The sequence below is a fragment of the Suricata suricatta genome, chromosome 9 (genome assembly GCF_006229205.1).
Source record: "Suricata suricatta isolate VVHF042 chromosome 9, meerkat_22Aug2017_6uvM2_HiC, whole genome shotgun sequence".
Taxonomy (NCBI): domain Eukaryota; kingdom Metazoa; phylum Chordata; class Mammalia; order Carnivora; family Herpestidae; genus Suricata; species Suricata suricatta.
The window spans coordinates 1,244,498-1,271,662 of record NC_043708.1 but is presented as its reverse complement, the minus strand read 5'-3'; the positions used below and the strand labels follow the sequence as shown (position 1 = coordinate 1,271,662).

The window sequence follows — 27,165 nt, the reverse complement described above, 5'->3', positions numbered from 1 at the left end:
GAATGTGAGACAGGAAACCATAAAAACCCTTGAGGAAAAAGCAGGAAATAGCCTCCTAGACCTCAATCACAGCAATTTCTTCCTTGACACATCCCCAGAGGCCAGGGACTCAAGAACAAAAATGAACTACTGGGACCTCATCAAGATAAAAAGCTTCTGCAAGGCGAAGGAAACAATCAAAAAAAAATAGGCAACCAACAGAATGGGAAAAGATAGTGGCAAATGGCATATCAGATAAAGGGCTAGTATCCAAAATACACAAGGAGCTCACTAAACTCCATACCCGAAAAATGAATGATCCAGTGAAGAAATGGGCAGAAGACCTGAATAGACACTTCTCCAAAGAGGACATCCGGATGGCCTACAGGCACATGAAACGATGCTCAGCGTCACTCATCATCAGGGAAATTCAGCACATTTTTTAAATGTTCATTTTTGAGAGAGAGAGAGCACGTGTGTGCGAGAGCGAGCGGGCGGGCGGGGGGGAGGCGCAGAGAGAGAGGGAGACACAGAATCCGAAGCAGGCTCCAGGCTCCGAGCTGTCAGCACAGAGCCCAATGCGGGGCTCGAACCCACGAACCGTGAGATCATGACCTGAGCTGAAGTCGGATGCTTTCCGGACTGAGCCACCGGGGTGCCCTCTCCTTTTTAAAGTCTGGTTGTGGAATTGACTGACCGCATTGTGAGCGACTTAGAGCAGCACGGGGCTCGTTTTCCTCTGGGACTGGTGGTCACCGCAGTGTCTGCAGCTTCTTTAGTCGTAGGAAGCTTCCCACAGGATGGACTGAAGACTGTCCTCTTCTTCCTGTCTGCTCTGGGAGAGTGGCCACCTCAGAAGGGATGTGCTTGGTCATTTCTTCTGTGTGATGGCTGACGAAGGTGCCCTGGCAGGGAGGGTGGAGTGTTCTGGGTCTCTGTGGTGTATATTTCCTAATCTACGTTGTGAGGTTGCCGCTCCTGGCGCTGCCTTCCATAGGCCACTCCAAGTTGTTTGAAATGGACGTTTTGTTCTCCCCGTTAAGATGACAACATGAAAACTTGGGCTCGCTGTCTTCTGTGTCCAGTGGGGAACAAGCAGGAGCGAGAGGAACAGGAGCGAGAGGCGTCTTTCTTTCAGATCCACTTAGAGCTTGTTTCTCCTTCCCCTGTCTTATTAAACCCTGCTCGGGCGGACGCCATCCACCGCATGCTTGGGAGGGAAGGCCAGCGGAGGCCCCTGCGGGCGGTGTGGACGTTGTGTGCGGGTCCTGGGGAGACCGGTCAGAGGGCTTTGTGTGGGGTGTGTGTTCAGCTCTGGTCCTGAGTGTGTTTTCTTTTTCGATGGGAAGAAAACAATACATTCCTAGTAAAGTTGTAAACATTAGGTTCCTTGGACCGACTTTGAAGAATGATGAAGATTCCAGGGGCACCTGGGCGGCTCAGTCGGGTGAGTGTCTGACTTTGGCTCGGGTCGTGATCTCACAGTTCGTGGGTTTGAGCCCCATATCAGGCTTCTGTGCTTCAGATTCTGTGTCTATCTCTCTCTCTCTTCCTCCCCCACTCATGCTCTATCCCTGTCTCTCAGAAATAAATAAGCATTTAAAAAAATGGTAAAGATTCTAGTGCTTTATTAAAAAAATGAAATCCAACGATGAGTTTTCTCCTGGAATGAAATTATGAGATGTTGAATTTTGCATGTTAAATATTGGGTATTTTATTTTATTTTGGGAGGGAGGGGCTGGGGGAGGGGCAGAATCAGAGGGAGAGAGAATCCCAAGCAGGTTCTGCACTGTGTGGAGCCAGGTATGGGGCTTGAACTCACAAACCAAGTGATCACGACCTGAGCCGAAATCAAGAGTTGGTTGCTTAACTGACTAAGCCACTTAGGCACCCCGAATGTTTGCTACCTTAAATGAACCCGGTATTTCTCTCTTTATTGATATAATATAGAGCTCTGTTTTCTTTTTATTTATTTATGAAGTATTTCATTTTTGAGAGGAAGAGAGCGTGCATGCGCACACAAGCAGGGCAGGGGCAGGGAGAGGGAGACAGAGGGTTCAAAGTGGGCTCTGTACTGACAGCAGGGAGTCCGACGTGGGGCTTGAACTTGCAAACTGCAAGATCATGACCTGAGCCAAAGTCGGATGCTCAGCCGACTGAGCCACCCAGATGCCCCTCTGTTTCTTTTTTAACTTTCCCTTAATGTTAGTTGCAACTGAGAAAACATCGTAATTAGTAGCAAATACTAGTGTTGGAGTAAAGCACTGCTTCGTCTTTAAACTGCACATTACCCTCTCTGTCCTGCCTGTCCTCCCTTCCCCGCTGAGAATGACCTGAGGCAGCTCTGTGTTTTATTGTAAAAGTAAGATTCACATCAGTCATTTATTTTATTGTATAACAGCTTCCTTTCAGAATAAAAGTCAAGGTTAATGTCTCATTTCCACACAGAATCTGACCAGTTTCGTACTAAATAAAATACCTAAGTTCTTGTGAGATGTTTAAGGAAAGTACTTTAAACATGTTTTTCAAAATATTTGGAACCATTTTAGTTAAAAGTCTACTGTTCAATAAAACGTTGCATTTTTAGAATAGTTAAAAAAGGAACACTACCTAAAACCTCGGATGCGGAGTTAAACGCTACTTAACATCTGACTTTGTGACAAAACATGAAATCACATCACTTTTTCTTACTCTTGACATTAAGAGTTCCTGTTGCAAAGGTGGTCTTAGAAGCCCCCCTGGGGGGAAGTTACTTAACTTGACGGGTGACAGTGCGGCAGCTTCCATGTCCTGTGCGGGAGCGCCGGGGGCCTGCCCCTCGTGGTTCTGTCCACGTAGCTGGAGATCGTGGGCAGCTCGTCCTTGTCCGAGCGCTCGGGGCTGGCGCCTGGCGTCACGGAAGGGGCGGGGCAGGCCGTGTTCCCCGACTCCCGCCGGCCCCCCTGCTCGCCGGCCTCGGCGCCGGTGAGGAAGTCCTTCAGGACGTGCTTGAAGATGTGGACTATTTCCCACGGCAGAACATCATTTTCTGCTAAAACTTCTCGAAACCTGGAGGGGAAGCAGTAGTGAATATTCAATTCAGAAACTTTGTTCAGTGCATATTTATGTCCACAGTACAGCTGAAATAATGTACAGTAGTTACCTTTTGAGTAATCTTCTCAGCCCTTTAAAATTATGCTTCTAAAAAGAAATTTTCTGTGACTTAAAAATATTCCCTAGGGGCACCTGGGTGGCTCAGTCGGTTAAGCCTCCAACTTCGGCTCAGGTCACGATCTCACGGTTCGTGGGTTCGAGCCCCGCGTCGGGCTCTGTGCTGACAGCTAGCTAAGAGCCTGGAGCCTGCTTTAGATTCTGTGTCTCCCTCTCTCTCTGACCCTTCCCTGTTCACACTGTCTCTCTCTCTCTCTCTCTCTCTCTCTCAAAAAAATAAATAAAACATTAAAAAAATATTTCCTAGCCAGTAAGATATTTTTGTCTACCTACCCTTGGGGATTTCAGTTTTGGGTTTTGGATGCACATCTTTAAAGTATTTCCCCGATAGAATACAGTCTCCAATCTAGATGTAGGAAGGACTTGGACTTGACAGCAGCAAATGTCACAAAAGCGAACTTGGTATTTTTACCTGCTGAGAATAGTTCCGGTCTGACAAGGTTGAACTTGTGAGCAAAGGACTTCAAGCTGTCTTTGTTCTGTAGCTGGGATGGTTATGTGGGGGTTCTGGTAGTTTCTCAGCCAGTTGTAATCCACTCCTGTTTTTTTTACTTTTTGTTCATTTTCGATCTCTTGTATTAGTCTCTCTCGCTCCTTCAGATGCCACTTTAATTCCCGAAGCAGAGTCTTTGTCACTACGTCTGAGCCAGGACAGTGTGTGGATTTGCGGGCATCGTATTTTGGCCATTTCATCCAGCCAAAAAGTGGCATTTTTAGCCTGTGGAAATATTCTCACTTGTTTATTTGCATAAAATGTTGTGGTTCTGATGAGCACATCTATTTCTTTTCAATAAATTTGCCAGAAAACTGCATGAATTTTTCACTGGTTAGATATGCAGGTCAAAATAAGATTAGAACATGGATTAAAGTATTTTAATTTCTAACTAGGTCAGTACCAAACACCAAGCTTTGAAAACACATTACGTAGCTTAGCAGAAGTGAAATACACGAAGTCAGAGATAATCTCCGGACGGCACATTTTCTGGAAATAACACTAGCACTTGCTACTGAAAGTTCTTAGGAGGCTTTAAAACTCAAATGTATAGACAAGTGCTATCCATACACACACACACACACACACACACACACACACACACACTTTTGACTTAGGTTTTGCGTAGAAGAGGTTTGAAGCGTACCTGGTGAGTTGATGGACCCGAGGTGGTGATGTTGCCAAAGAGTTTGCCTGAGTCAGAGATGCCGCCGCGTCTTACTGGGCGCAGTCCCTGTTGGAAGGAACGAACCTCCTTATTTACCCACTGAAACTGTATTTGAAATAAATCACTTTCTATGTTAGGAATGAGGTTGTGATGTCTTCATTTAGAGAGAACGCTCATTAATTCACCTTGTAAGTAAGCTGGAAGAAATGACAAAAATAACTTACTATTTAATCTTCACAAATTATATAATGGTGTGCCTTTTGAACGTAGCTCCGTCTATTTGAAAAAGATGCTGGCAGCCGCGGGCTCTGGTCCTAAACGCACTCAGACGTGTGTTCGTGTTCGGTGAAGCGGGAGCGGCGGGGTGAGGCCCCACGGACGCACCGGCTGCGGGAGGGCGGGGGCGGGGGGCGGGCGCCGCTGTGCAGAGCTGCAGGTCACAGCTCAGGGCTGTGTTTATGCCTGTGGAGTGCTAAAAATAACCACGCTGCTTTTATTCTTCTGCTTAACTTTCAGGCCATCTAGAAGTCAGGTCACTGTCCCCTCTAATGAGAGCAGGAAAAACAGATCAATGTTGATGATTTGCAAAATATCCAATCTGAGAAAATTTGTTATGATTGCGCAAACCAAGCAAAGAATGCTGCCGTCAGTCCTAGGTGAGCTGTGCAGTCAGGGTTATTTTCTGTATTCGTCTTGTTTCTCTTTCTAACTAGTAGTGAAATTTGTGTTTAAGCCAGTTGTGGTGCCAGAGAACATAAATGGTGGAGTAGTAGGTGACTTTAGAATATAGTTTATAATCTCGTGAAAAACAGGAAGAATAGGTTAAGGTTAGGGAAAAATGGAGACCTAAGGGCATATGAAATTGAAAATCAAACCTTATAATTCATTATAAAGAGGATTACGGTGTTTTCTTTAGGAGCTGAGGCGGAGGCGCACTTACCGTTGGGGCTCCAGCCGACGCGGCGCTCGGGTCCTCACGTGCGGTCCCCCCGCAGGTGCCGGGGGTCCCTGGCTGAGGGGCCGAGGGGGCCTTCCCCCTCCGCGCCTGGGTGCAGCGGCTGCATGGTGGCTTTCCTTTTATAACACTTGTGCTTCTGGTGCCCTTGCCTTCAAATGAGCCGTGAAGAATGGATGTGGTTTACATCAGCCCCGCGTGTCACGCGTGATCAAGAGTGACGAGCGTGGTCAGCCGGCGGCCCCTGCCCCTGACACGTGAGGACAGGCCGCCGTCCGCGTCCCTTCGCCGCCGGCAGGTCCTCGCGTCACGTGGCACGGCGCTGGGGGCCCGGGGCTCGTCCTGACAGAAGCATCCTAGCGGATTTTCTGCTAAAGTTACGATGAGTCCTGATGCTTCTCCCTCTGAATGACCTCCTTCCTGTTGCTTTAATTTAAAACGTTTTTGCCTCTGAGGTGGTGACAGCGGTGTCGGAAGTACGCTGTGTGCGGAGCACGGACCACGATTCTTTTCAGGGCCGCCTGCGTCCCCGGAGCGTGTCTCCCCCGCTCGTGCTCCCTCCGCCCCGCACCGTTGCTCACACGGACCCTGTGGTCTGAGACATTCATTCTCTCTCCCACTTACCCCATCGAAGTTCTCTTTTCCGGGGCCCGGCTAAAATACCACCTCCGTGTAGCTTCCGTCTGAGGGAAAACGGCCGCATGTTGTCCTTGGCCCTGCTGTGCCTTTGAACTTCTAGAAAGATCGGTCTGTGTTCTTGTTCTCTCCTCTTCTTATTTTCGAGTCCTTTCTGATTAGATTCTGCTCTGCCCTCCGCTCAGCCCTTCGGCACGTACTTACCGTGCGTGGCCTGGATGCCGGCCGGGGACCTCGGGGGCTCCGTGGTGGACAGGACAGACCCCGTGTCTGCCCCTGCGGGGGGTCCCCTCCGGTGGGAAGACTGGCGGGAGCACATTGCTCAGGGGCCACGGTGGGGGGGGGGTTGATGCACCGGAGGCCCCCCCAGTTTGATGTGGAGATCAGGGAAGGCCTTTCCTGGGCGCCGATGTCCTTTGGAGATTGGAAGATCGGTGAGCCTTGCGCACAAAGAGCTTCTCAGAGACCCCCGGGCAGACTTCCTGGCGCCTGTCCTGCGCCTGGGGCCCCCGCTCGAGCTTTCCTTACCGTCAGCTTCCGCTCATCCTCCGCGTGTGAGCCGCGTGTTCACCAGTTGTGTTTTTTCTGTCCTATTTCCTGAGATTGTTTGGTTGACATAGAGCCCAGGTGCCAGTACGGCCGTGCCCCTGCTACCGTGTAGGCAGACAACACAGATGTCCACGGCTCAGGGGAGAGAGCACCTCCGTGTTCATCCTTCCTGTTTATTATGCTGTAACTAGCTTAATGTGGCTTAAAAATTTTTTTTAAAGTTTGTTTTTGAAACAGAGAGCACGAGCGGGGGCGGGCAGAGAGAGAGAGGGAGATGCAGAATCTGAAGCAGCTCCAGGCTCTGAGCTGTCAGCACAGAGCCCGACGTGGGGCTCGAACCCACGAACCGTGAGATCGTCCCCTGAGCTGAAGTCAGACGCTCAGCTGAGCCACCCAGGCGCCCCTAACTTGGATTTTATTAGGAAGCATTTTAGTATGTTGAATACGTGAGTTCTTTCTAAGGAACTGTGACCTCCAGGTGTTTTGTGTGGAAGACAGAAAGCTTCAGCTGTGATACCGGCCAGTTTCTGTTTGGTCCTTGTCGCGGGTTTCCGGGCTGCGTCCTGCTGGCCGGAGATGGTGCCGGCTCTCGGGCTTGCTGTGAGCGGGCTCGGTGGCACTCACTGGGCACGTGCGTAAGCCTCGAAGGTGTGCAAAGAAGCACAGAAGGAAGGAAGTCTGGAAAGGCGCGATTTGGGAGACCTGCGGGCCAGCGTTGAGGACCCGGGCCTCGGAGGCGCCCGGCGGCGTCTGACGCCGTGGGAGGCGGCGTCCTCGCTGGGGGCCTGCCAGCCCGGGCTCCGCATCCCCTCGCCCCCGGATCGCGGCTGCTTCTCTCCTCCGCCTGTTAGAGATTAGTGGACGTTTGAGGAGAAACTAAAACTGGGTGAAATTCTTTTCCCGGTATTACTTTTTCTTTAAAACGTTTTAATTAAAAGACAGTGTGGGTACTTCTTAAAGTTAAGAATTACATTTTTATTGGGTTAGGAATATTTTATGGACTGACAAGAATTTTTAACGCGCTCGCTCACATGTTATGTGCTGTGAGTGTGTTTTCTTCTGAGTGACCGTTGTTCTTGCCGTTTCACCTTTATAGAGATGTTTATAAGCTTTAAACATTTTTTTTAAGAGTTTATTTTTGAGAGAGAGGGAGGACAAACACCAGCAGGGGGGGAACAGAGAGAGGAGACAGAGGATCCAAAGTGGGCCCTGTGCTGACAGCAGCGAGCCCGGCGCGGGGGTCGGACTCAGGAACTGTGACATCATGACCTGAGCCGAAGTCGGACGCTTCACAGATTGGGCCGCCCAGGTGCCCCTTGTTCATAAGCTTTAGGTTACAGTTTAGTTCAGTTTATTGAGATTTTCCTTTTTGATTTTTCCTTTTTTGTGTTCTTATTGATGAAGGCCTTCTCAACTCCAAAGTTATCGGATGTAGGAGGACATTAGTTTCAGAGGTTTAAAAAAGTGTCTGGAATTGAACTGGTTTGGGAGTGATTGGGGGTTGGCGTGCGGGGTGGAGGGTCCGTGCCGGTCTGCGGGCTCTGTGGCCTCCGTTCGTGGGCTTTCCTGGCGCTTCGCACCTGGTAGCCGTGTGCTCTGGGCACCGTGGGCCCCGCACTGCGGGACTTGGGCCTGCTTACACCCTCTGGGGATGGCAAATTCCCACCGGCCTTCCGTGAGGTTCCAGGGTTCCAGGGTCTCTGGGGTTTTCGGCGCTGTCACGGTGCTGCCTGCTGGCCGACCCGAAGCTCAGCCCTGGGTTCGTCAGTCCGTGATGGGCGCTGCAGCCTCAGGGTGAGCCCAGTGGCTTATGGACGGCCTTGGGGGTCTCGCTCCCCCAGGTGCTCTCCGGTCCCTGAGGCAGCTCCCCTTTCTGGGACTCTGGCCTGGAGCCTGGGGCTTTATTGCCGGTGCAGCTGCCTGCGTTCACACTCAGGGCCCAGCGGTGGGAGGACCCCGGGGAGAAGAAGGCAGGGAGGGTCCACCCTACCTCTGTGAGAGGACATCTCCCCTCCTTAGAGTTTGAGGCTCTTGCTGACCCCTGGAAACATAACATCTGGGGACTGCCTTCACTTAGAACAGATGGGGTCCCCTCTCCTCCCTGAGGCTCCAGAGCTGCTTCCGGGGCACCCTGTCTCCACTGTGCTGCGTCTGCACTTGGGGACAGCAGAGTTACATGACGGCAGACACACCGCTGGGTAGCCTGCCGGCGCTCCGGGTTCTGGTCGTCTTCCCCGATCTGCCCAGGACCATACCTGCATAGATGCCAGTAACGGCCCGTGTGTTCCGCCCGGGCTCTGTGGCTTCGTTTTGAGGGCACAGAGGGCAGTGTGTCTGTTTGGACTTCCCAGGAGCTGGAGCTGGGGAAACATTCTCCCCTACTGTGTTCTCATACCCAGATCTAGAGTGCCAGCATGCGTAGTCATTAAAGATTTTATTTATAAGGAATCATTAAACCCAGCGTGGGGCTCAAGCTCACAACCGCAAGATCAAGGGGCCCACGCTCCACCGACAGGGCCAGCCAGGCGCCCCCACGCCAGCACGTCCTAGTGGCCCCGCCTTCGAGGCTGCTGCTCGAGTCCGAGCCACGTCTGCCTCGGTTACGGCGCGCGCGGGGTGGGTGGCCTCGCTGCTCCTAGTGCCCGCCCATCCTCGCGCCCCGCGCCACCCGGCCCGAGCCGGCTGCTAAATAGGAGATTGATGTTGCTGTTCCTCTGTACCTGCTCGAAGCCCGTCTCCCTCAGAGCAAGAGCCAAAACCTCTGTAATTCGCCCCTGCCAGCAGCCTGCCCCCGTCCTACAGTAACCGTCTCCTGTCCCCCGGACCTCTAGGCCCCCCACCTTCTCCTGGGCTCCTCTGGCACACTTGTGTCCGCGCCGGGCTTTCCTGTGTCCTCGGTCAGGAGGCCTTCCCCTTCCAGGGCTGCGTGGCCCTTCTCTCTCTCTGCTGCTCTTTGCTTTTATGTGGCCCTTATCCTGTTAGTACTGCAGCTGCTCCCGCCCGCGCTCCTCTCCTGGCTGCGCAGCTGTTTTCTCTGTGGGCTTCTCGGTGTATAACCTACTCCATGTCTTACCTGAGTTTTCTTCCTCCAAGTAGACCGGAAGCTCCACGAAGACGGTCTGCCAGTTGCTGTACCCCAGGTGCTTGGAGCCAGGCCTGAGTTACTAGTTCACTGAGTGCGGAGGCGCCTGGGGGCTCCATTGGTTGAGCGTCCGACATGGGCTCAGGTCATGATCTCACGGTTTGTGGGTTCGAGCCCCACGTCGGGCTCTGTGCTGACAGCTCAGAGCCTGGAGCCTGCTTCCGTTTCTGTGTCTCCCTCTCTCTCTGCCCTCCCCTGCTTATGCTCTGTCTTCTCTCTCAAAAATAAACATAAAAAAACCTTTAATTTGCTGAGAGGATTAATGCATAAATATCAGGTAAATGGTAACGGAAAGAATGTTGACGTAACTCAGCAGGCAAGAGCAGGCTTTGAGGCAAATAGCATAAAATAAAACTCAAGTTTCAAGAATTGGGACTGTGCAGTCTTCTTTCTGACAGTAGGGCGATTAAATTAGATGTTGATCATACAAATATGATCGATAGAAGATTTTGTACATCACATGGCAATCGTCTTTTTTAAATTAAAAAAATTTTTTTTTTTGCTTAACATCTTGGACATGTTTGCCTTTAGCATGAATATAGCCCTGGCAGTCCTTAAAAAGATACACACTAAGTAGGAGTGTGCCCTGCTTTAGCGTGGCCCTCCTTCAGACATTTGTCCTCAGGTTTCAACTACTACGAACATTGCCCGCTGGTACCTTTCCTTCCTGGAGTCCTTTGCACCCCTAGCTTTAAAGTTGTCCCTCCGCATCACGGGCAGCGTGTGTCTACTTTGTCTCCTTCACTGGAGTGCTGGCGCTGTGAGGGCAGGGACTTTGTCGCTGCGGTGTCCCCAGTGCCTGAGTGCGCCAGTGTGCCGGGCGGCCAGTGAGTGTGCGCTGGCCGGGTGCGCGCTCCCTCGCCTGCGCGCCTGCTTCCGTGTCTGCGTGTTGGAGTGCTGCCCTACGGAAGACCCGAGGCAGAGCTCTGGTTCAGAGCGACAGTTGTCTTACCCATTTACCTCTCCTGCAGTGACTGAAGGGTATTCAGTCTTTCTGATATGAAGGGCGAAACATTGCTTTCTCATTTTTTTTTTTTTTTTGAGAGCGAGTATGAGCAGGGGAGGGGCTGAGAGAGAATCCCAAGCAAGCTCTGCTGTTGGCACGGAGCCTGAAGGGGGCTTGAACTCATAAACCATGAGATCATGACCTGAGCTGAAACCCAGGGTCAGATGCTCAGCTGACCGAGCTGCCCAGGTGCCCGGTTTCTCACTGCCTGTGTTTGCAGTCACGTGGAGTTGAGCGGATTGTCATTTGTTGGATGACCATTTGCATGTTTTCTCGGACTTAAGTGAAAGTGACTATGCAGGAATTTTAGCACATGGGATTTCTTGGCTTTTTAGAAACAACATATTAACGTTTAATATTCTTTTCAGGCCACCTAGCCAGAAAAGCTCGGAAACAGAATATGTTAACAAATACAGAGAGCTTGAAGCACGAGAATTCGATACGTATGGCAGCAGTCAGTCAACCGGTGGGCCAGGTAAACGGCTGTCTTAACTGTAAAATCTGCATGAGTTGTTTTACTGGTTAAAGCATTACATTTTTTGTTTTTTATTTTTTAATTTATTTTTGAGAGACAGTGTGAGCAGGGGAGGGTCAGAGAGAGTCACAGAATCCGAAGCAGGCTCCAGGCTCTGAGCTAGCTGTCAGCACAGAGCCCGACACGGGGCCCGAACCCACGATCCCTGAGATCATGATCTGAGCCGAAGCTGGATGCTCAACCGACTGAGCCGCCCAGGCGCCCTGTATTACATTCTTTAAAGCCTTTAAGAAATATAGTACTTTGGTCAACCAAGAATCCATATTGCTTGTTAATTCAGGATGTTTTTTTGAGAGGGGGGAGTATATGTTTGGCTGGAAATCACTCACCTTTTTCTGTTTTCAAAGTTTATTTATTAGAGAGCGAGCGAGCAATCGAGCACACGCATGCCAGCTGGGGAGGGCAGAGAGAGAGGGAGAGGACCCCAAGCAGGCTCCATGCTGTCATCGTGGGGCCCGACGTCGGGCTTGAACCCGTGGACCTCGAGACCATGACCTGAGTTGAAACCAAGAGTCAGGCCCTTAACCACCCAGGCGCCCGCTGCACTCTCTCATTTAATTCCATTTAGTTTCACTTTCTCATTGTCCGCATCCCTACAGTATATGCAGGTTAATTTCTAATGGTTTATGTTTCACCTTAAAGCAAAAGCTCATGGAGCGCTTTGCCTCCACCTCTGTGTCCGCCCCTTGCTGTAGGCGTCGGCCTGGTGTGTCCTCTCTAGGTGCCATTTGTTTATTTCCAATGCTGCCTTTAACGCCCTCAGGAGGAGTGTTTGTCCCAACAGTCTGGTACGTTGCCACCAGAATCGATAGTTCACAATGTGTGCGCGCCTTAATCCAGTTTATACCTCTGCTAAAAGTACGGTGCTGCGTGTGGCCGAGCGCTGAGCACTTTGTTGCTCGTCTGTGCGGAGGCTTGGCGGCCCCGGCGGAAAGCGGGTTGCCGTGCAGAGACCGCCATCATCCTCTGTCCATGTGCAGAGGCACGCTCGTTTTCAGATGACTGTGTAATGTGATCCTTGTTGTGCCCATGGGTCCTGACCCTGGGGCGTGCCCCCCGGGATTGGCGCCGTTGGAAAGCAGCGAGGCTGCAGGTGAGCACCTGCACTTGGCGGTGTCTGCTCTAGGGACTTTTGATTTGGATTTCACATCTGGAACTGCTCTTTGCTTTCTCTGTCCCTGGCAGCCTAATACATTTGGAGCGTTTCACCAGTTACATAAGTTATAACTTTGGCTGCATTCTGAGGATTCATTCAACAACCGGTGTTTAACAAGGTGTGAGCCAGGGACTGTGTGAGGCCGTGGGCACGTGCGGAGGAGGAAGAGCCGGTCCCTGATCCCGCAGAGATGATCGTTGAGTCACGAGGTTATACGCGTACATGCTTTCAGAGAGCGATGCTCAGGAAGACCGCTGCATGGGGGCCCGAGACCAGGGTTTCTGGCGGGGGCTGGGGTCCCAGGACAGTACCAGCTGACCTTGGAGTCGACGGGCTATAGGCGACACTGGGGCAGCGTGGGGATCAGGCTGGAGGGAGTGTGCGCAGAGGCTCTGTGGTGGGGAAGCTTGGTGCGCCGGACGTGGAACAGGTGCCGTTGCTGGAGGCCCGAGGGGGCAGTGGGCGGGCCTGGGCAGGACAGCTGTGGGCTGGATAATCCCCCCGAAGGGGTCCGATCCGAGGCCCCAGAGCCCGTGACTGTGTTAGCTCACAGGGGAAAGGGTCCTGCCGCTGTGATTAAGTCAAAGACCTTGTAACGGGGAGACCGTCCAGCAGGCCCAGTGTGATCTCAGCGCTCTCACGAGAGGGGGACGGGAGGGCCACAGTCAGTTGGAGGAGATGTGACTGTGGAAGCCGCAGGTCGGAGTGACGGTGCTTAGTGAAGAGAAACTAGCAGCTTCGTGGTTTCTGGTTTTATCCAGTTCATGTAAAAATATTTTAAAGTTAATAACTTAGGGTAAAAATATATCATGAAATAAAATTAGTGAATTAGGAGGTTGAGGTATTTCTTGTGACACTTTGGGATTATACTGTGTCACATGTAGTTAGCTTAATCACGATGCTTTTTCTGGTCACCTCCCTTTGTGGCTGCTGTTTGGATGAGAGAGCCCCGTGGCCACGAGCCCCCCCCCCCCCCGCTTGGCTGCCCGGTCCCCCCGCGGCCGAGGGCGTGGAAGCAGGGCTCAGTTCGTGCTGGGTGTGCTGCAGCCGGTGACCTAGAAACGTCCAGCTGTGTTCGTGTCCCGGGGAGGCAGGGCTAGGGTTTAGACAGGACAGTTCAGATGTCCAGAATTCGCTTCTCGCAAGATTTCTGGCTTTCAGTAGCAAACGCATGTCGTCAGGGAACGTGAGTCACGTCGGTGCCATCAGAGCAACGGCCGGGGCGGCGGCCCGGGCAGCCCGTCTCTCGGCTGATGACACGGCTGCTGCCGCCTCGTGTCCCGGGGCCCTGCGCCTCTCGTTCCCCACCTCCCACTCTGTTCCTGCCGCTGGTTCTTCCGTCTCGCGGGGGAGCGGCGCTGCCACGTGGATGCCCGTCCCTGCCCTGTGTCAGGTTAGCCAAGGCCTGTCACTGATTGGTAGACCTGCGGACATCAAGCGTGGGAAGGGGTCCCTCTTTCCCGTATTTGGGTAAGTCTCATGTCAGGTCCTCACTGTGGGCTGGCCTGGGTGCCCACCCACCATTGCCACCATTCAGAGTTCCACATAATTTAATGTGGGAACCATTTTTAAATTAGGAGCTGTCCAGACATGGAATTTTGCTCCCACTCCATGTTTGGCAGGTAGTGTGGTTAATTACTTCTAAGGCCTCCTTAGTCTCTTAGTGGAGAGAGCTCTGGAGGGGGTGCGCCCAGGGGTAGGCGTACCACTTGGGCAAGCAGGGCGGCATTGGCGATGGAATTCTTTAAGACCTGAGAGGAGATGGGGCACCTGGGTGGCTCTGTCGGTTGAGCCTCTGACTTCAGCTCAGGTCATGATCTCAGGGTTCATGGGTGTGAGCCCCGCATCAGGCTCTCTGCTGTCAGCGTGGAGCCTGCTTTGGATCCTCTGTCTGCCCCCCTTCTCCCTGCCCCACCCCTGCTCATGCACATGTTCTCTCTCTCCGTCTCTGTCTCAGAAGTAAACACAGAAAAAAATTAAAAGCTGGGAGAGTGATGGGAGGAAAGTGAGACAGGACAGTGGAAGGACAGTCATGTTTTTGAGAGTCCGGTGGCCCTTTGTGTCCTGATGGGAAGACCGGAGCAGGGGAGGGCAGGGTGTGGAGAGTCCTCCTTCGGCGTGGCCCCTGGCGCCCTGGGAGCAGCGCTTTGTCCCAAAGAAGCTACCTTAGCCTTGAAAGATTGTCACAGGTCTGACTGTGCCGTCTTGTAAATTCGGAACAAGTCCTACACACTATGATTCAGACATAGGAGGAAAGCTCTGTTTTAGTTATTACTAGATTAGTTCTGAGATTGAGAACGTGTGTGTCACGTGGGAAGGACGATGGCAGAACATCGGTGGGACGTTGGGGCAGAGCAGTGGGAGGAGGAGGGGAGATGGGGCGTGGGGGGGTGAGAAGGGGAATGAGCTCCAAGTGCGAAGGGGCAGGAGCCTCGACCCTTGTTTTGGCAGTAGAGGTTTATTTCCCGATGAACGAGTGTGTCCCGTGAATTTTGGGGACTTGCCAGTGTGTCGGGTCCTGACCTGAGGCCCAGCGTGTGCAGCGCCGCCGGAGACGGGAGGGTGTCAGTGGTCAGAGCGCTGCTCTGGGCCTTTAGCCGAGCCGCCCGCCCCTCTTCAGGGTGCCTGTCGTTCCCGAGTGGGGCTTGTCTGCCCCCAAAGTATTTCAGCAGCAAGGGACCCACGCAACAAACTGGTGCATTCTATTGAAAGTTCAACTAAAAGTCTGTTCTTTAACCATTTTAGTACTGTTAACCTTAAAAATAAAACTGCCAGTTGTTTTACCAGCAAAAAGATGGATTTCTCTGGGAATAACAGGTCGTTTAATCAAGGATAAGCAAGCTACCAAAAACCAAAAACGCAAGTCCTGGGCACAAAGGACAGGAGGCTCTTTTGGGAGGGGAGGGGAGGAGTGGGCCTCTTGTAAACAAACTGGGAATTCAGAGTATAGAGGCTTCTCAGTGGCTGAGCAGGGACAGACTCTCATTGGCTGGGCTGATGCGGCGGCTGGAGGAAACCTTCCTTTCTCCTGAGGGAGAGTCCCAAGTGTCCTTGAGCAAGGCGCATCTCTCCCTGTTGGGTCAGCGGTGGGCAAGGAGAGGGGGGCGTGAGGGTCACCCCCCTCTTCCCGGCCACCGGCTCGGGAAGCCACTCTGAACAGGCTCCCTTTTGTTAGTTTTCACATTGCCCTTTTCACGATGTGCTTCGCAGGCCTTTTGTCTTAGAAGGTGGTGCTAAGCCTGCCGGGTTGATGGCTCTGGTGGAGGTGTCAGCTTGTATAAGAGACCTACCGTGCGTGCGGAGGGCGCTTCCTGGCCGCCCTGTCTGCGGCGTCAGCCTGCAGCGTGGACTTTTGCATTTGCGTGTGGACGCGTGCATGCCGTTTTTATAGATTAGACCTGACTTAGGGTTGTTTGCTGTTTTATTTTTCCAGATACGTAATAGTGTCGCTTTTTTTTTTTTTTTTTGAATACAGGTCCAAGGCCATCTTTGGCTAAATTAAGCAATGTGGCGTGCATCCCAGAGACAACTTACAAATATCCTGATTTGCCTATAAATCGATGTAAGGAAGAGGTAAAATCATTTTTGTCATAATGTAATTCTGCTGTTTAAATAAATGTCTGAGGCCCAACCTTTTGGTTTATAATTGGAAAGTGACGAGGGGCCAGGCAAGTGTAGGTGGTGTGCGCCAGAGGCGCCTGGGCCTGGGCTGGGTGATGTCTGGGCGGAGGGTCTTCCTTTTGTCGCGCTTTCGTTTATTCAGCCCGCCTTCTGAGGTGGCCGTCAGGAAACGCCTGTCCCCCGCAGAGCTGCTTCTCGAAGAAAACCCACTGCTAAGGCTTTGTGCAAAGTAGTAAGCTGCCTGGCCACCGCTCTGTCTCACGTTCCACTGGGCTGTTAACTGATCTGATGGGTCATCGGTCCGTCATTTTGTTAGCAGCGCTGGGCCAGATGCGGCAGCAAGATGACCACGCTTTTAGTCAGTCACGTGTTAGTAAGCCACTTAGAAATAAGTGTACTGAAACCTTTATTTAATGTGTTAGTAGAAAGATGAGTTAAAGGTTAAACCGTAAATGTTCCACGTTGAGTTTTGTTTTAGGGAGTCACGCAACTTTTGTAGAGTATGTATGCTTTATTAGTTTTGGGGGACTCGTGTTCATATTAACTTGTATTCCCTGACCATAGCAATTGCTAGAGAGATAAGAGTTTAGATAAATTTAGGGTGGAGTCAGGGAGTGGTGGGTAGGGATTGGACTGGAGTTTTAAAAGCGCTCGGTCTGGAAGTGGAGCAGTGGAAGTTGATTATTTGAGAATGCATCTGCAGAATTTCAGACGAAATTTTAAAACCACCTGAGGGTAATGGCAGCAATGCTCTCATGTTTCTCGGGAGAATTATGTTAAGGCTTGTTACAAAATTTAAAAATACTAGACACTTAGACTTAAGAAATCAGTGTTTTCATTTCTGCACGAAGCCAGTGAGCCCTGGGGCGCCGCGGCCGCCGTGGCCTGAGCTCCGGAGCCGGGAGCTGCGCCTGTGCAGGGGGTGGCATCCATTTGTTGCCTTCCTGCTCTTTTGTGATGGTTAGAAGGTTAGGTAATAAAGTTTTTAAAAAATGTTTTATTTATTTTTGAGAGAGAGAGCGTGAGCAGGGGAGGGCCAGAGAGAGAGGGAGATACAGACTCTGAAGACAGGCTCCAGGCTCTGAGCTGTCAGCACAGAGCCCAACGTGGGGCCCGAACTCACGAACCATGAGATCATGACCTGAGCTGAAGTGGGACGCCTAACCGACTGAGCCCCCCAGGCGCCCCAGTAATTTAACTTTTAAAAGATGAAAGGAAAATAAGTCCTAAACATCCTCCCCAGATAAAGTTTTCAGTTTGCAGATAATACTGTATGTCATTAACTTTGTGGCAACCTCAAAAGTATTTTTCTTCGACCGTAGGTTATTTCTCTGATAGAAAGTAATTCCGTGGTGATCATACACGGTGCCACGGGCAGCGGCAAAAGCACTCAGCTGCCACAGTATGTCCTGGACCACTGCGTCCGGCGCTCGGCCTATTGCAACATCGTGGTCACCCAGCCCCGCAGGATAGGCGCCCGCAGCCTCGCCAGGTGGATCAGCAAGGAGCGCGCCTGGACGCTGGGCGGTCTGGTGGGCTACCAGGTGAGGCCGGGCCGCCCTCTCCGCCCGAGGCTGCTTCTGCGCGGGCCGCGGACGAGGTGTGCTCCTGAAACCAGTGGCTTACGGGCAGAGCTGCGGTGCCGCGTGAGAAACCGTGAGCCCGGGGCGCCGGGGGCTCAGTTGGTTGAACGTCCGACTCGTGATGTTGGCTCCGGTGGTGACCCCAGGGTTATGGGCTAGAGCCCAGGTTGGGCTCTGCATGTGCTCTCTCTCTGCCCTGCTCACATATGTTCTAAGAATAAATAAATAAAAATATTTAAAAAACAGTGAAACTGAATTTTTTGATAAGAACTTCAGTTTCTTACAGTTGAATAGGAAAGAAGTGAGAATTTTGAGACTCATGGTGTTTGTAACTTTATATTTGTCAGTAGACGTTCTCGGACCCCGTGGTCCTAACGTGACAGCGGCGTGCCAGCAGCGCGGCCCCCGGCCCCTGAGAGAGAGAAGGAAAATGTCATCTTGAGAATGACGTGTTTTGTTTCTGTTTTTACGTTTATTTTGAGAGAGAGAGAGAGAGAGAGAGAGAGAGAGAGAGAGAGAGAGGGGGAGAGAGGGAGGGAGGGAGGCAGAGAGCGAGGGAGACAGACCCCCAGGTCGGCGCTGCACTGTCAGCACAGAGCCCAGTGTGGGCCTCAAACTCATGAAATCAAGAGTCAGACACTTAGCCCGCTGAGCTAGCCAGGCCCCTGAGAATGACGGTTCCCAGTTAGACCCCATGGTTTTTATTCCCTTTCTTTCTTGCCTCTAGCATAAAATGGCCATGGCTTTTTTGGTAGTTAAATGCAAACATCTCATCTTATTTTACTTTATTTAATATTTTTTCTTTATTTTTGAGAGACAGAGAGAGACAGCGCAAGCAGGGGAGGGTCAAGGGTCAGAGGGAGAGGGAGACACAGAATCCGAAGCAGGTTCCAGGCTCTGAGCTGTCAGCACAGGGCCCGTTGTGGGCTCTGAGCCGAAGCTGGACGCTTAACTGATTGAGCCCCCCAGGCGCCCGAAATGTGAGCCATTTAAACCTGACAGTTTTCTCTTTTCCCTTTCCCCTTTCTGCTCTTAGGTAGGGTTAGAGAAAATAGCCACCGAAGACACCAAGTTAATTTATATGACAACGGGTGTCCTGCTTCAGAAAATAGTCGGTGCTAAGAGCCTGATGGAATTCACCCATGTCTTCATTGATGAGGTGAGCGCGGCTTTCACACAGCTCTGCTGTTACATTGTAGGAAAGCGAGCGACGGGCAGCTCACCGGACATGTCCCCTGCTTGTGAAGTGTAATGAGTGCCGTTGGTCCGTATCTGCTTTATTCTATTTATGAATGCTTTGTTTTCATTTCATTTCATGCTTGGTTCTGAAGCACAGGTGTGGGCGTTGAGGACTCTGACCAGGTTTCTTGATTAGAGCAGGATCGGCAGACTTTAGCTCTCAGGCCACATTTGGCACCTGTGTTTGTAAATAAAGTTTTATTGGAACACAGTTTTGCTTGTTTGTTTGCGGGTGCTAAAGAGATGCATGGCTGTGGTGGACACCACGGTCCACGAAGCTGGACGTCCACGCCCCTGCCTTTTGCAGGAGAAGTCTGCCGACCTCTGGTTTAGTGCGCTCGTCGGACACGCGGAAGAACTTTCATCACGTGTAGGTCTTTTTCGTCTAGTAAAATGAGGACAGTGATTTTTTTTTTTTTTAAGAAAATAAAGTACACTAAGATACTGATATATTCTCCTTTCTTAAGAAGCGCTAGTAAAGAGTCTGTCTTTGTGCCAGTCTTAGCTTTCTGGATTTTTCTCAGGATGAAATATTCATTGATTTTGTATTTTAAAGGAGTCTCTGAGGTGGGAGGGTGTTGTGCTCAGTCTTCCCAGGGGTTTGGAAATGCCCCCCCCCCCCCCACGGTCTTGAGTTTCAAACCCCATCAGTGATCGCGCCTTTCTGGGGGCAGGAAAACCTTGGCAAAGAGCTAGATTCGGGGAGGGTTGGAGACGGGGCTGGAGACGGAGGCAGAAATGACAGCGCCGGGGCAGCTGTGGAGGGTCGGGTCCCACTCTGTCAGAATGCCGAGCGGGCGCGTCAGCAGCTGGTGTGCAGGTAAACGTGGGGCTGCGCGGCGGGGGCGGGGGTTGGCCGAGTGGAAGGTAGGCCAGTAGTACGACGCCCCGTCTGCTGCAGGGTTTTCTCCGTGACGGTTAGTTTTGAGTGCGTCTAGGTTAGATGGAAATGAGACGCCTTGTGGCGGCGCGCTGGGCAGTTCACTCCCGGGCCCCGCTGCCGGCGCCCCCGTGTTGTCTGTGTGTCCGCCGTCTTTCTGACCGGCTGCCTGGGCTGGTGCGCACGTCCCTGAGTGGCGAGGACACTCCTGTCCTCCCGGGTTACGGACCGCTTCTCTCCCGGAGCTGTGCCGTGAGGGCGGAGCGAGCGTGGGCTGCTGTCAGCGAGGCGGGCCGGGCCTAGCGGAGGCCCTCGGGTCACCCTGCCTGTCCCCTGCACCCAGGACGCGTGCTGATGATTCCGTGCCTCCGCAGAGAAGGTTCGGCTGGGACGTGCTTGAGATTCTAGGTGTATAAACAGTATTTTTCCTCTTCTGTGGGTGATCTGAATGTCAAAGGCCCTCTAAGAGCAAAGGTGAAGGACGGCCAGCCTCTGGAAAATGGGATGACCGTGTTTTCAGCTTGTCCGCTCACGTGGCTCCAGGTACCGTTCCTTCAGTGGGCACTTTCCCGGCACCGCCTCGAGCGCGGAGGTTGTGCAGACCTGACTCGAGATCTGTCCCTTCCGCCACTGTCCCGGGAGAGTGACCCCTGCTGAGCCGCGTTTCCGTGCTGCCGAGCAAGGAGGAAGGGCAAGGAGGAAGGCCGCGGCAGGGACAGGCCATGGAGCCCTCGGGGCGGGGCGGGGGCCGGATGGAGGTCACTTGGGGCTTTTGGCTGAGGAGAGCTTTTTTCTTCTTTCTCAAATAAGACACGAAATGGTTGTGTTGAGGAACATTTCTGGAGCCCAGTGGCGGGATGAAATAAGGGTTAGATCAATAATGGTGTCCCGAAGATTTCCAGCCGTTTACACGAACGTGAAATACTTCCCAGCGGCTCTTCTTTTCTTTTCCCTGCCCCTTGCCTGCACCTTGCCCTCGGTGGGCGGTGCGGAGGGCGCGGGGCCTGGGACGCAGCTATGGGTGAAGGGCGGGCCTTTACACCGAGGGGGAGGGGCTTCCTCTTCACACCCAGCAGCGGGTCTCTTCACTTTGGCAGCAGAACGTCCCACAGTCGAATCTTACTGCCCCCGTGTGCATGAGGTGTCCCGGCTAAGTGACACAGTAACAGGGGTCTTGTAGACGAGCGGCCCCATGTGACCCAGCCGTCCTCTGCCAGCTGGCCTGGGGCTAGCAGGCGGGGGGCTGAGGGAGCTGTGGGTCCTCGGGGCTCGGCCTGCCTACAGATGGGGCGCCGGGGACGGTGGGCAGGTGGCTGCTTTCCCTGAGCCGGAGCTCCGAGCCCACTCCCCAGGGCGAGGCCGGGGTCTGTGGCTCCCCTGGTGCCCTCTCGTCTGTGGGCCAGCGTGCCTGGCTTCCTCTCAACCGGAGTGACGTCCGTCCCGAGGAAGCACGTTTGGCAGAGAGCTGACTTGTCCCCGGCTCCTGGGTGTACCTCTGGACGCGCTTCCCTCCATACGCGGAGCGGCCACGTGTGTGGTTGGTGCCATATATGGGGCGCCCCGCTGTCTTATTTTGCAGGTACACGAGCGAACAGAAGAAATGGATTTCCTGCTCTTGGTGGTCCGCAAACTTCTGAGAACAAATTCACGTTTTGTGAAGGTAAATTTCCTGAGTAACGGAAGTATTCAGGGTTGAGGTTTGTTGTTTGGTTTTGTTTCTCTGTTTTTACAGGAACAGTCGAAAGCAGTGACTCTTAACACTTGAGGTCGTGTGTCCCACTCGCGGGCTCGCCTGCAGCTGGCGCCAGGGCACGCCCTGGCACGGGCGCGTGCAGTCCTTTCTGCTTTATTCTGCTGCAGTAAATTCTAAGGTTTTCTCCGGGCAGCAAGTGACGTAATGATCGTTGACTCTAACGAAATGCTGAGTGTTACATCCCTGCTCTTGGTTGAATAATTACTACAGTTCAAAGGCACGTGAATATGTCTGCAACCTCTTCTGAAAATTGAAGTCTTTTTTTAATTAAAACATTTTTTTTGTAAAGTATGTATTTTTGAGAGAGAAAGCACGAGTCAGGGAGGAGCAGGGAGGGAGAGGGAGACAGAGAATCCCAAGCAGGCCCCAGGCCTTCAGCGCCAAGCTCAGGCCCACGGACGAGAGATCGAGACCCGAGCCAGGGCCGGACGTGTAGCTGAGCCAGCCAGGCGCCCTGAGGACGCGGAAGCTTTGAGGACAGTTCTGTGCGCCGCTGTTTTAGAGACTTAGGTGTGAGTTGCCTGGAGGTCTCTGGGGACGGTGGGCACATTACATCATGTGAACTACAAGGAGGAGGGTGTGAACGAGACTGAGCTGGTGAAGGGTTGTAATAATTACGCGTTCTCCACGGAGGCCACGCCGCTGTGTGGGGAGCAGCCTCTGAAGGGCCCGCGGCCGGGGACAGGGCCGTGAGGGCCGTGGCGGCTGTTGGAAAGCCACTGTCTGCAGGGAAGGGTCCTCCCGGCCCCGCTCCCAGGGTGGGCGCCGAACAGACAGAACCTTGCAGTTGCAGTTGATGGTGTTACCACTTGACACGATTGTAAAGTGAACGCAGGAGTTTGGCTGTTCTGTTCCTTTTTGGAATCTTAAAGGTGACATTAAAGATTGTTAGACAGTTTGGGCCCTCTTTGGTTGTCCTTTTAAGACTTTTCATTTTGGGGCGCCTGGGGGCTCAGTCTGTTGAGCCCTTCCCCCGCTCATGCTCTGCCTCTCTGTCTCTCAGAAATAAACATTAAAAAAAAAAAGGCTTTTACGTTTTACTCTTAGGTCCTGACTTGGTTACATGTTTTACTTATTTATTTATTATTTGTTTTGTTATTTATTTTGAGAGAGAGATTGAGGGCACGAGGCAGAGAGAGAATGCTCAGGTCTGCACTATCAGCACCCACCCCAGTGCAGGGGCTCAGACCTATGAATTGTAAGATCGTGACCTCAGCCAAAACCAGAAGTCAAATGCTTAACCTACTGAGCCATCAGGCGCCCCCATTACATGGTTTTGTTTTTTTGTTTTTTGTCTTTTTTCAGTAGTAAGGAGGACAGTGTGAGTGGATTTTAGAAAGTCTACCACAGGGGCACGTGCGTGGCTCAGTCAGTTAAGCATCCGTCTCTTGATCTCAGCTCAGGTCTTGATCTCAGGAGCACGAGTTCAAGCCCCACGTTGGACCCTGCGCTGGGCGTGAGGCCTACTTAAAGTCCACCACACTGCTGAAAGTGGTGGGCAGGAATTTGCTCCTACGATAAAAATAGTAGGAAACCACGGGTTAGTTTCTATATTCCCTTCAGTTGTTAAATCTGTGAAGCAGAATGTTTTCTAGACGAGGAAATGAGAGGTCAAGTTATAGATGGCATTACACTAAGTTTTTTGAAATGCTCAAATTCTTTCTAAGTACTTTTTAAAAAGAGAGTTGCTGTCAGAGACTTAGATTCAGAGCGTGGGAAGGTGGGCCTGAAGGTCTCCCCTTCCTCTGCCGCTCGGACCTCCGGAGGTTCCTGGCTCTGTGCCGTCCCCACACGCGCTGGCCCCACTGTCACCGCTGGCTGGCCGCACTCAGGCCCGCCCACCCTGGTGTCTCGGGCAGGCCGCCAGGCTGTGTGTGTGGAGGGGAGGCCGGGCCCGAGGCATCTCTGTCGCCTCCAGCAGTCTGGTGCGCGCGTGCCGCCTCCGCAGAGCAGAGGCCCTGCGCGCCATCGGCCTCCTGTCCCTTGGGAGACAGTTGCGAGGGCATCTGCCATGACCGAGGGTGCCCCCGGGGCCACTCTTAGACCCACGTGGCTTTTCAGATGCTTCCTTCCAACACTAAGTAGCTGATCTTTTTTTTTTCCTCCATAATATTTTATTGTCAAATTGTTTTCCATACAACACCCAGTGCTCTTCCCCTTAAGTGCCCTCCACCATCACCACCACCTCTTTTCCCCCTCCCCCTTCCCCCTCAACCCTCAGTTCATTAAGTAGCTGATCTTAAAATGAGTTCTGGCTAATAGGGTTTTGACCATTTGGATCTGATGTCTTGGGGGAAAGTACACGAAGTTGGTCGGCCCAGTCACGCACTGGGTCTGGGCAGCCCGCCGAGAGTCCTGTCTCCCCCTGGTGGGCAGTTCGGAGCCTGGCAGGTGGCGCGCGTCCTTGGTGCTGCCGCCGCCTGTCTGGTGCACCTGGGGGTGCTGGGGTGCTGCTCCCGGCTCTCACGCAGACTTTCTCAGAGAGCTCATCCCGCGTGTGCTGGCTCGCACGACTGACCCCTGCGCGGGGTCCCCATGCCTTGGCGCCCGCTCCCGTCCAGGCTGGCTCCTCGGCTGTGGCCCCGGGACTGCCCCACGTTCTTGGCCTCGAGCCCGGGTTTTCTGGTCGAGTCTGCCCCTTCGCTGGTCTGCTCCCTGGCTTCTCTGCGCCACCTCATCTAGTGACCTACTCTGTTGTACTTTTGTTTCCTGACGCAAAGCTTTCTTGTAGGTAAGTGGTTAGGGTTTAGCTTTTTTGTAGTCTCTCACTTGATAAAATGATTCAGGACAAGTTGATTGTCTCTGAGCATTCTTTAAACTGCGATAATTAGTATTCCCTAAAGATTAAGTCAACGTATTGTACTAAAGTTTTGAGAATTAGTGAAGCAGAAGCCAAGCTTGATATTTTAACAGTGTTTCATTTACTTGCTGCTGTTGCTGCTCTGTTTCCATGCTTCCCCTTTGCAGGTAATCCTGATGTCGGCCACCATCGACTGCAGAGAGTTCGCGAACTACTTCGCTGTTCCTGTCCAGAACAAGATGAGCCCTGCGTACGTGTTTGAAGTGGAAGGAAAGCCCCATCCAATCGAAGAGTATTATCTTGACGACCTGGAGCACGTTCACCACAGCAGGGTACGTTGGGCGGCCCCGCCTCTTTCATAGCGAATGCCCGTCGGCGTGAGATTGAGACGTGAGCTGAAACCAGGAGTCAGAGCTTAATTGGCTCAGTCCCCCAGGCGCCCCTGGGCTTGTCTTATAAAAACAGGGCTGCGGTCGGGGAGGGCTCGGCGCTTGCTCGGAAGGTGTCCTAGAGGCTGGGCTCTCTCTGCCTCAGCGCTGCTGACGCCGTGGTGGGCACTGTGCACCCTGTGCCCGCGCTGTAGGACGCTTACCAGCGTTTCTGGCCTTGGTCCACTAGCTGCAAGCGGGGCCCCCGCTGTGGCCCCGGCAGTGTTTCCAGACAGTTCATGGGGCGTCGGCTGCCCCCTGGGAGACCCCTGTGCAGGTCATGCCTTCTGGAAGACCGGGTCTGCGGGGGGGCTGCTGGGCCAGAGGGCGCGTGCGCGGAATGACGGTGGGCGGGGCCCGGCTGCTCTGTGCGGGCGTTTGACTCTTACCGACGTGCGGTGTGGAGGTGAGCCGCAGCCTCGCCAACGGGGAGTCCGCCCGCCAGGGTCCACCTAACTAAGAAGACGCATTTTGTCAAATCTGTTACGGTGGCAGGAGGCCATCCATGGCCATTACAATGTGACGCGTCTTTCTTTCCAAGTTTGTAAATGACAGTATTAAAAAAACCCAAGAAAGTTAAAAGAATTTCATAGTGAACACCTCCCTTGTAGCCCCTAGATTCCACAGTTTACGCTTACGAAAAACTGTCAGAACTAAGAAACTGACTGGTATATCAATAGAACTAAACTTGTATTTATTTGGATTTTACTGGTTTTTCCCTAATCTCCTTTCTCTGTCTCAGGGTCCCACATTGCTTTGGGTTATTGTAGGTGTCTCTGTAGCTTCTCTGGGCTGTGACAGTTTCTCAGATGTTTCTTACTTTTGATGAGCTTGACAGTTAGTTTGTGGGAGTCCTGGTCAGGTATTTTGTGGGATTCCCCACTGTTAGGATTTTTCAGATGTTTTTCTCAAGAGTAGATTAGGGGCTATGAGTTTTGGGGAGAGGGCCGCGGAGGTGAATACTGTATTGTTGTGGCCTGACCGCCAGAGTGGCGCATCATGGGTGCTGTTGGCCTTGATCTCCTGCCCAAGGAAGTTTTTGCCAGACTACTACGTTGCCTGTTCCCCTCCCCCCACCCCAGTGCGATGTAAACGGGGTAAAGAGAGACATGTCTCTAACTTGCTGTTTGGAAACAAGTCACTAAATGCGGCCCATAGACAGGGTGGTGGGGAGAGGGCACTTATTTATCACATTTAAAAATTTTCCATTTTCTGGCCCATTTTGGGTCCCTCTTCATCTGGCCATCGTTCCAGTGATGCTCATGGATGGGCTGGGGCCGTTGAGTCAGCGCTGGACACTTGGCCTCTGAGTCCATGCGGTCGGGGAGGCCGGGGCCCCGCCCCAGCCAGTGGCTGCTGCTCTCCAGGCTGGGGAACATCCGGACCCACTGACTGTCCTGTGTGGTGGTTAAGAGGTACTCGGGAGGTGTTCAGCAAATGAATATATTAATTTTAAGCCTTACAAAAATGGTTTTTTGTACAGATCCTGCTATAATAGTTTTTGAAGTCAGAGGACTTTTAAAAATTCCAATTATATTGTGGGTGCTACTCCTGTCCTGTTGCCTGCATGCTGCCTCATGTTACATGGGAGAAGCACCCTGCCTTCTGTGGACCCAGCCTTTCTCCCTTCCTGCCTCTTCCGGACCTTTTCTGATTCACTGTTGCTTTCTTCTTGCTTTTTCTTTTTCATTTTGTAATGTTTATTTTTGAGAGAGACAGAGGCAGAAACAGACAGAGCATGAGTGGGGGCGGGGAGCAGAGAAAGAGAGGGAGACACAGGATCTGAAGCAGCTCCAGGCTCTGAGCTGTCCACCCAGAGCCCCATGCGGGGCTCCATCCCACGGACTGTGACATCGTGACCTGAGCCCCCCGGGTGCCCTGACCCCATTCTCGCTTTGCCCTTCTTAGTGCCTTCTCCACTGCCCATTTCTTGTCCCCATTTCAACAGGACTGATTCTCTTTCATCTTCAAAAGCACCCTCATTAGGTTCCGTGATTCTCACTGGGGTCTGGCTCCCACTGCCCCGGTCTGAGATGGCATTTGTCAGGATCACCAGTGAATTCCCGAAGTCGAGAGGCCTCTGCCTGAAGCTTACCGTGGCCTCCTTGTCATATTTGACACCGTTGGCCAGTTTGATTTTCTTGAAAGTCACCCTTTCCTTGGGGCCCGTGTTGCCCTTGGGGCCCATTCTGTTGCCAACTCTGGCCGTTCTTTCTAACATTCTTTGAAGAGTCTTTTTCATTATTTATTTTCAACTTTTTTTGTTTTTTCTTTCATCTCAGAAATGAGTCTGTGGAGGGAGCACCCATGATGTGCACCTTTAGTCCAGAAGTAGAGCTGAGGTTGAGCATGGCCCCCCCCGCCCAAGGCTCCCCCCTGTAGTTTTTGGGCCACGCTCTTCCACCTGGGGCAGGGCTGTTACAGTCCCGTCCGTGGCTGGGCAGTCAGCCACCAGGGGGACCACGCTGTCTCGGCCTTGCCCGTGCCCGGCCGCCCGCAGTGCCCGTCCGGCCCGTCCCTCGCCCCCCTCCTG

At 52.6% G+C, this 27,165-nt stretch overlaps 2 protein-coding genes across 2 annotated transcripts in view; one reads left to right on the top strand and one right to left on the bottom strand.

Moving 5' to 3' along the window:
* Positions 1-27,165, top strand: part of TDRD9 (tudor domain containing 9) — a 93,407-nt gene that overhangs the window by 9,492 nt on the left and 56,750 nt on the right. The window contains exons 2-8 of the mRNA XM_029950794.1: positions 7,936-7,943; positions 11,006-11,112; positions 15,804-15,901; positions 17,272-17,493; positions 18,569-18,691; positions 21,231-21,311; positions 24,372-24,536. Coding sequence (XP_029806654.1) covers positions 7,936-7,943; positions 11,006-11,112; positions 15,804-15,901; positions 17,272-17,493; positions 18,569-18,691; positions 21,231-21,311; positions 24,372-24,536 — 804 coding nt within the window. The remainder of the gene's footprint in view (positions 1-7,935; positions 7,944-11,005; positions 11,113-15,803; positions 15,902-17,271; positions 17,494-18,568; positions 18,692-21,230; positions 21,312-24,371; positions 24,537-27,165) is intronic.
* On the bottom strand, positions 2,329-4,702 carry RD3L (retinal degeneration 3 like). The gene is made up of 4 exons (XM_029951099.1): positions 4,574-4,702; positions 4,329-4,415; positions 3,602-3,907; positions 2,329-3,027 (listed from the first exon to the last, which is right to left on the bottom strand). Exons 3-4 carry the CDS (start codon positions 3,898-3,900, stop codon positions 2,733-2,735), a joined length of 594 nt encoding a protein of 197 aa, XP_029806959.1. The 5' UTR covers positions 3,901-3,907; positions 4,329-4,415; positions 4,574-4,702; the 3' UTR covers positions 2,329-2,732.

Coding starts and splice junctions, on each gene's coding strand:
- RD3L (XM_029951099.1), bottom strand. CDS start 3,900: ATGCCACTTTTTGGCTGGATGAAATGGCCAAAATACGATGCCCGCAAA. Junction 3,028..3,601: donor ACCGGAACTATTCTCAGCAG/GTAAAAATACCA, acceptor CTTCCCCTCCAG/GTTTCGAGAAGTTTTAGCAG.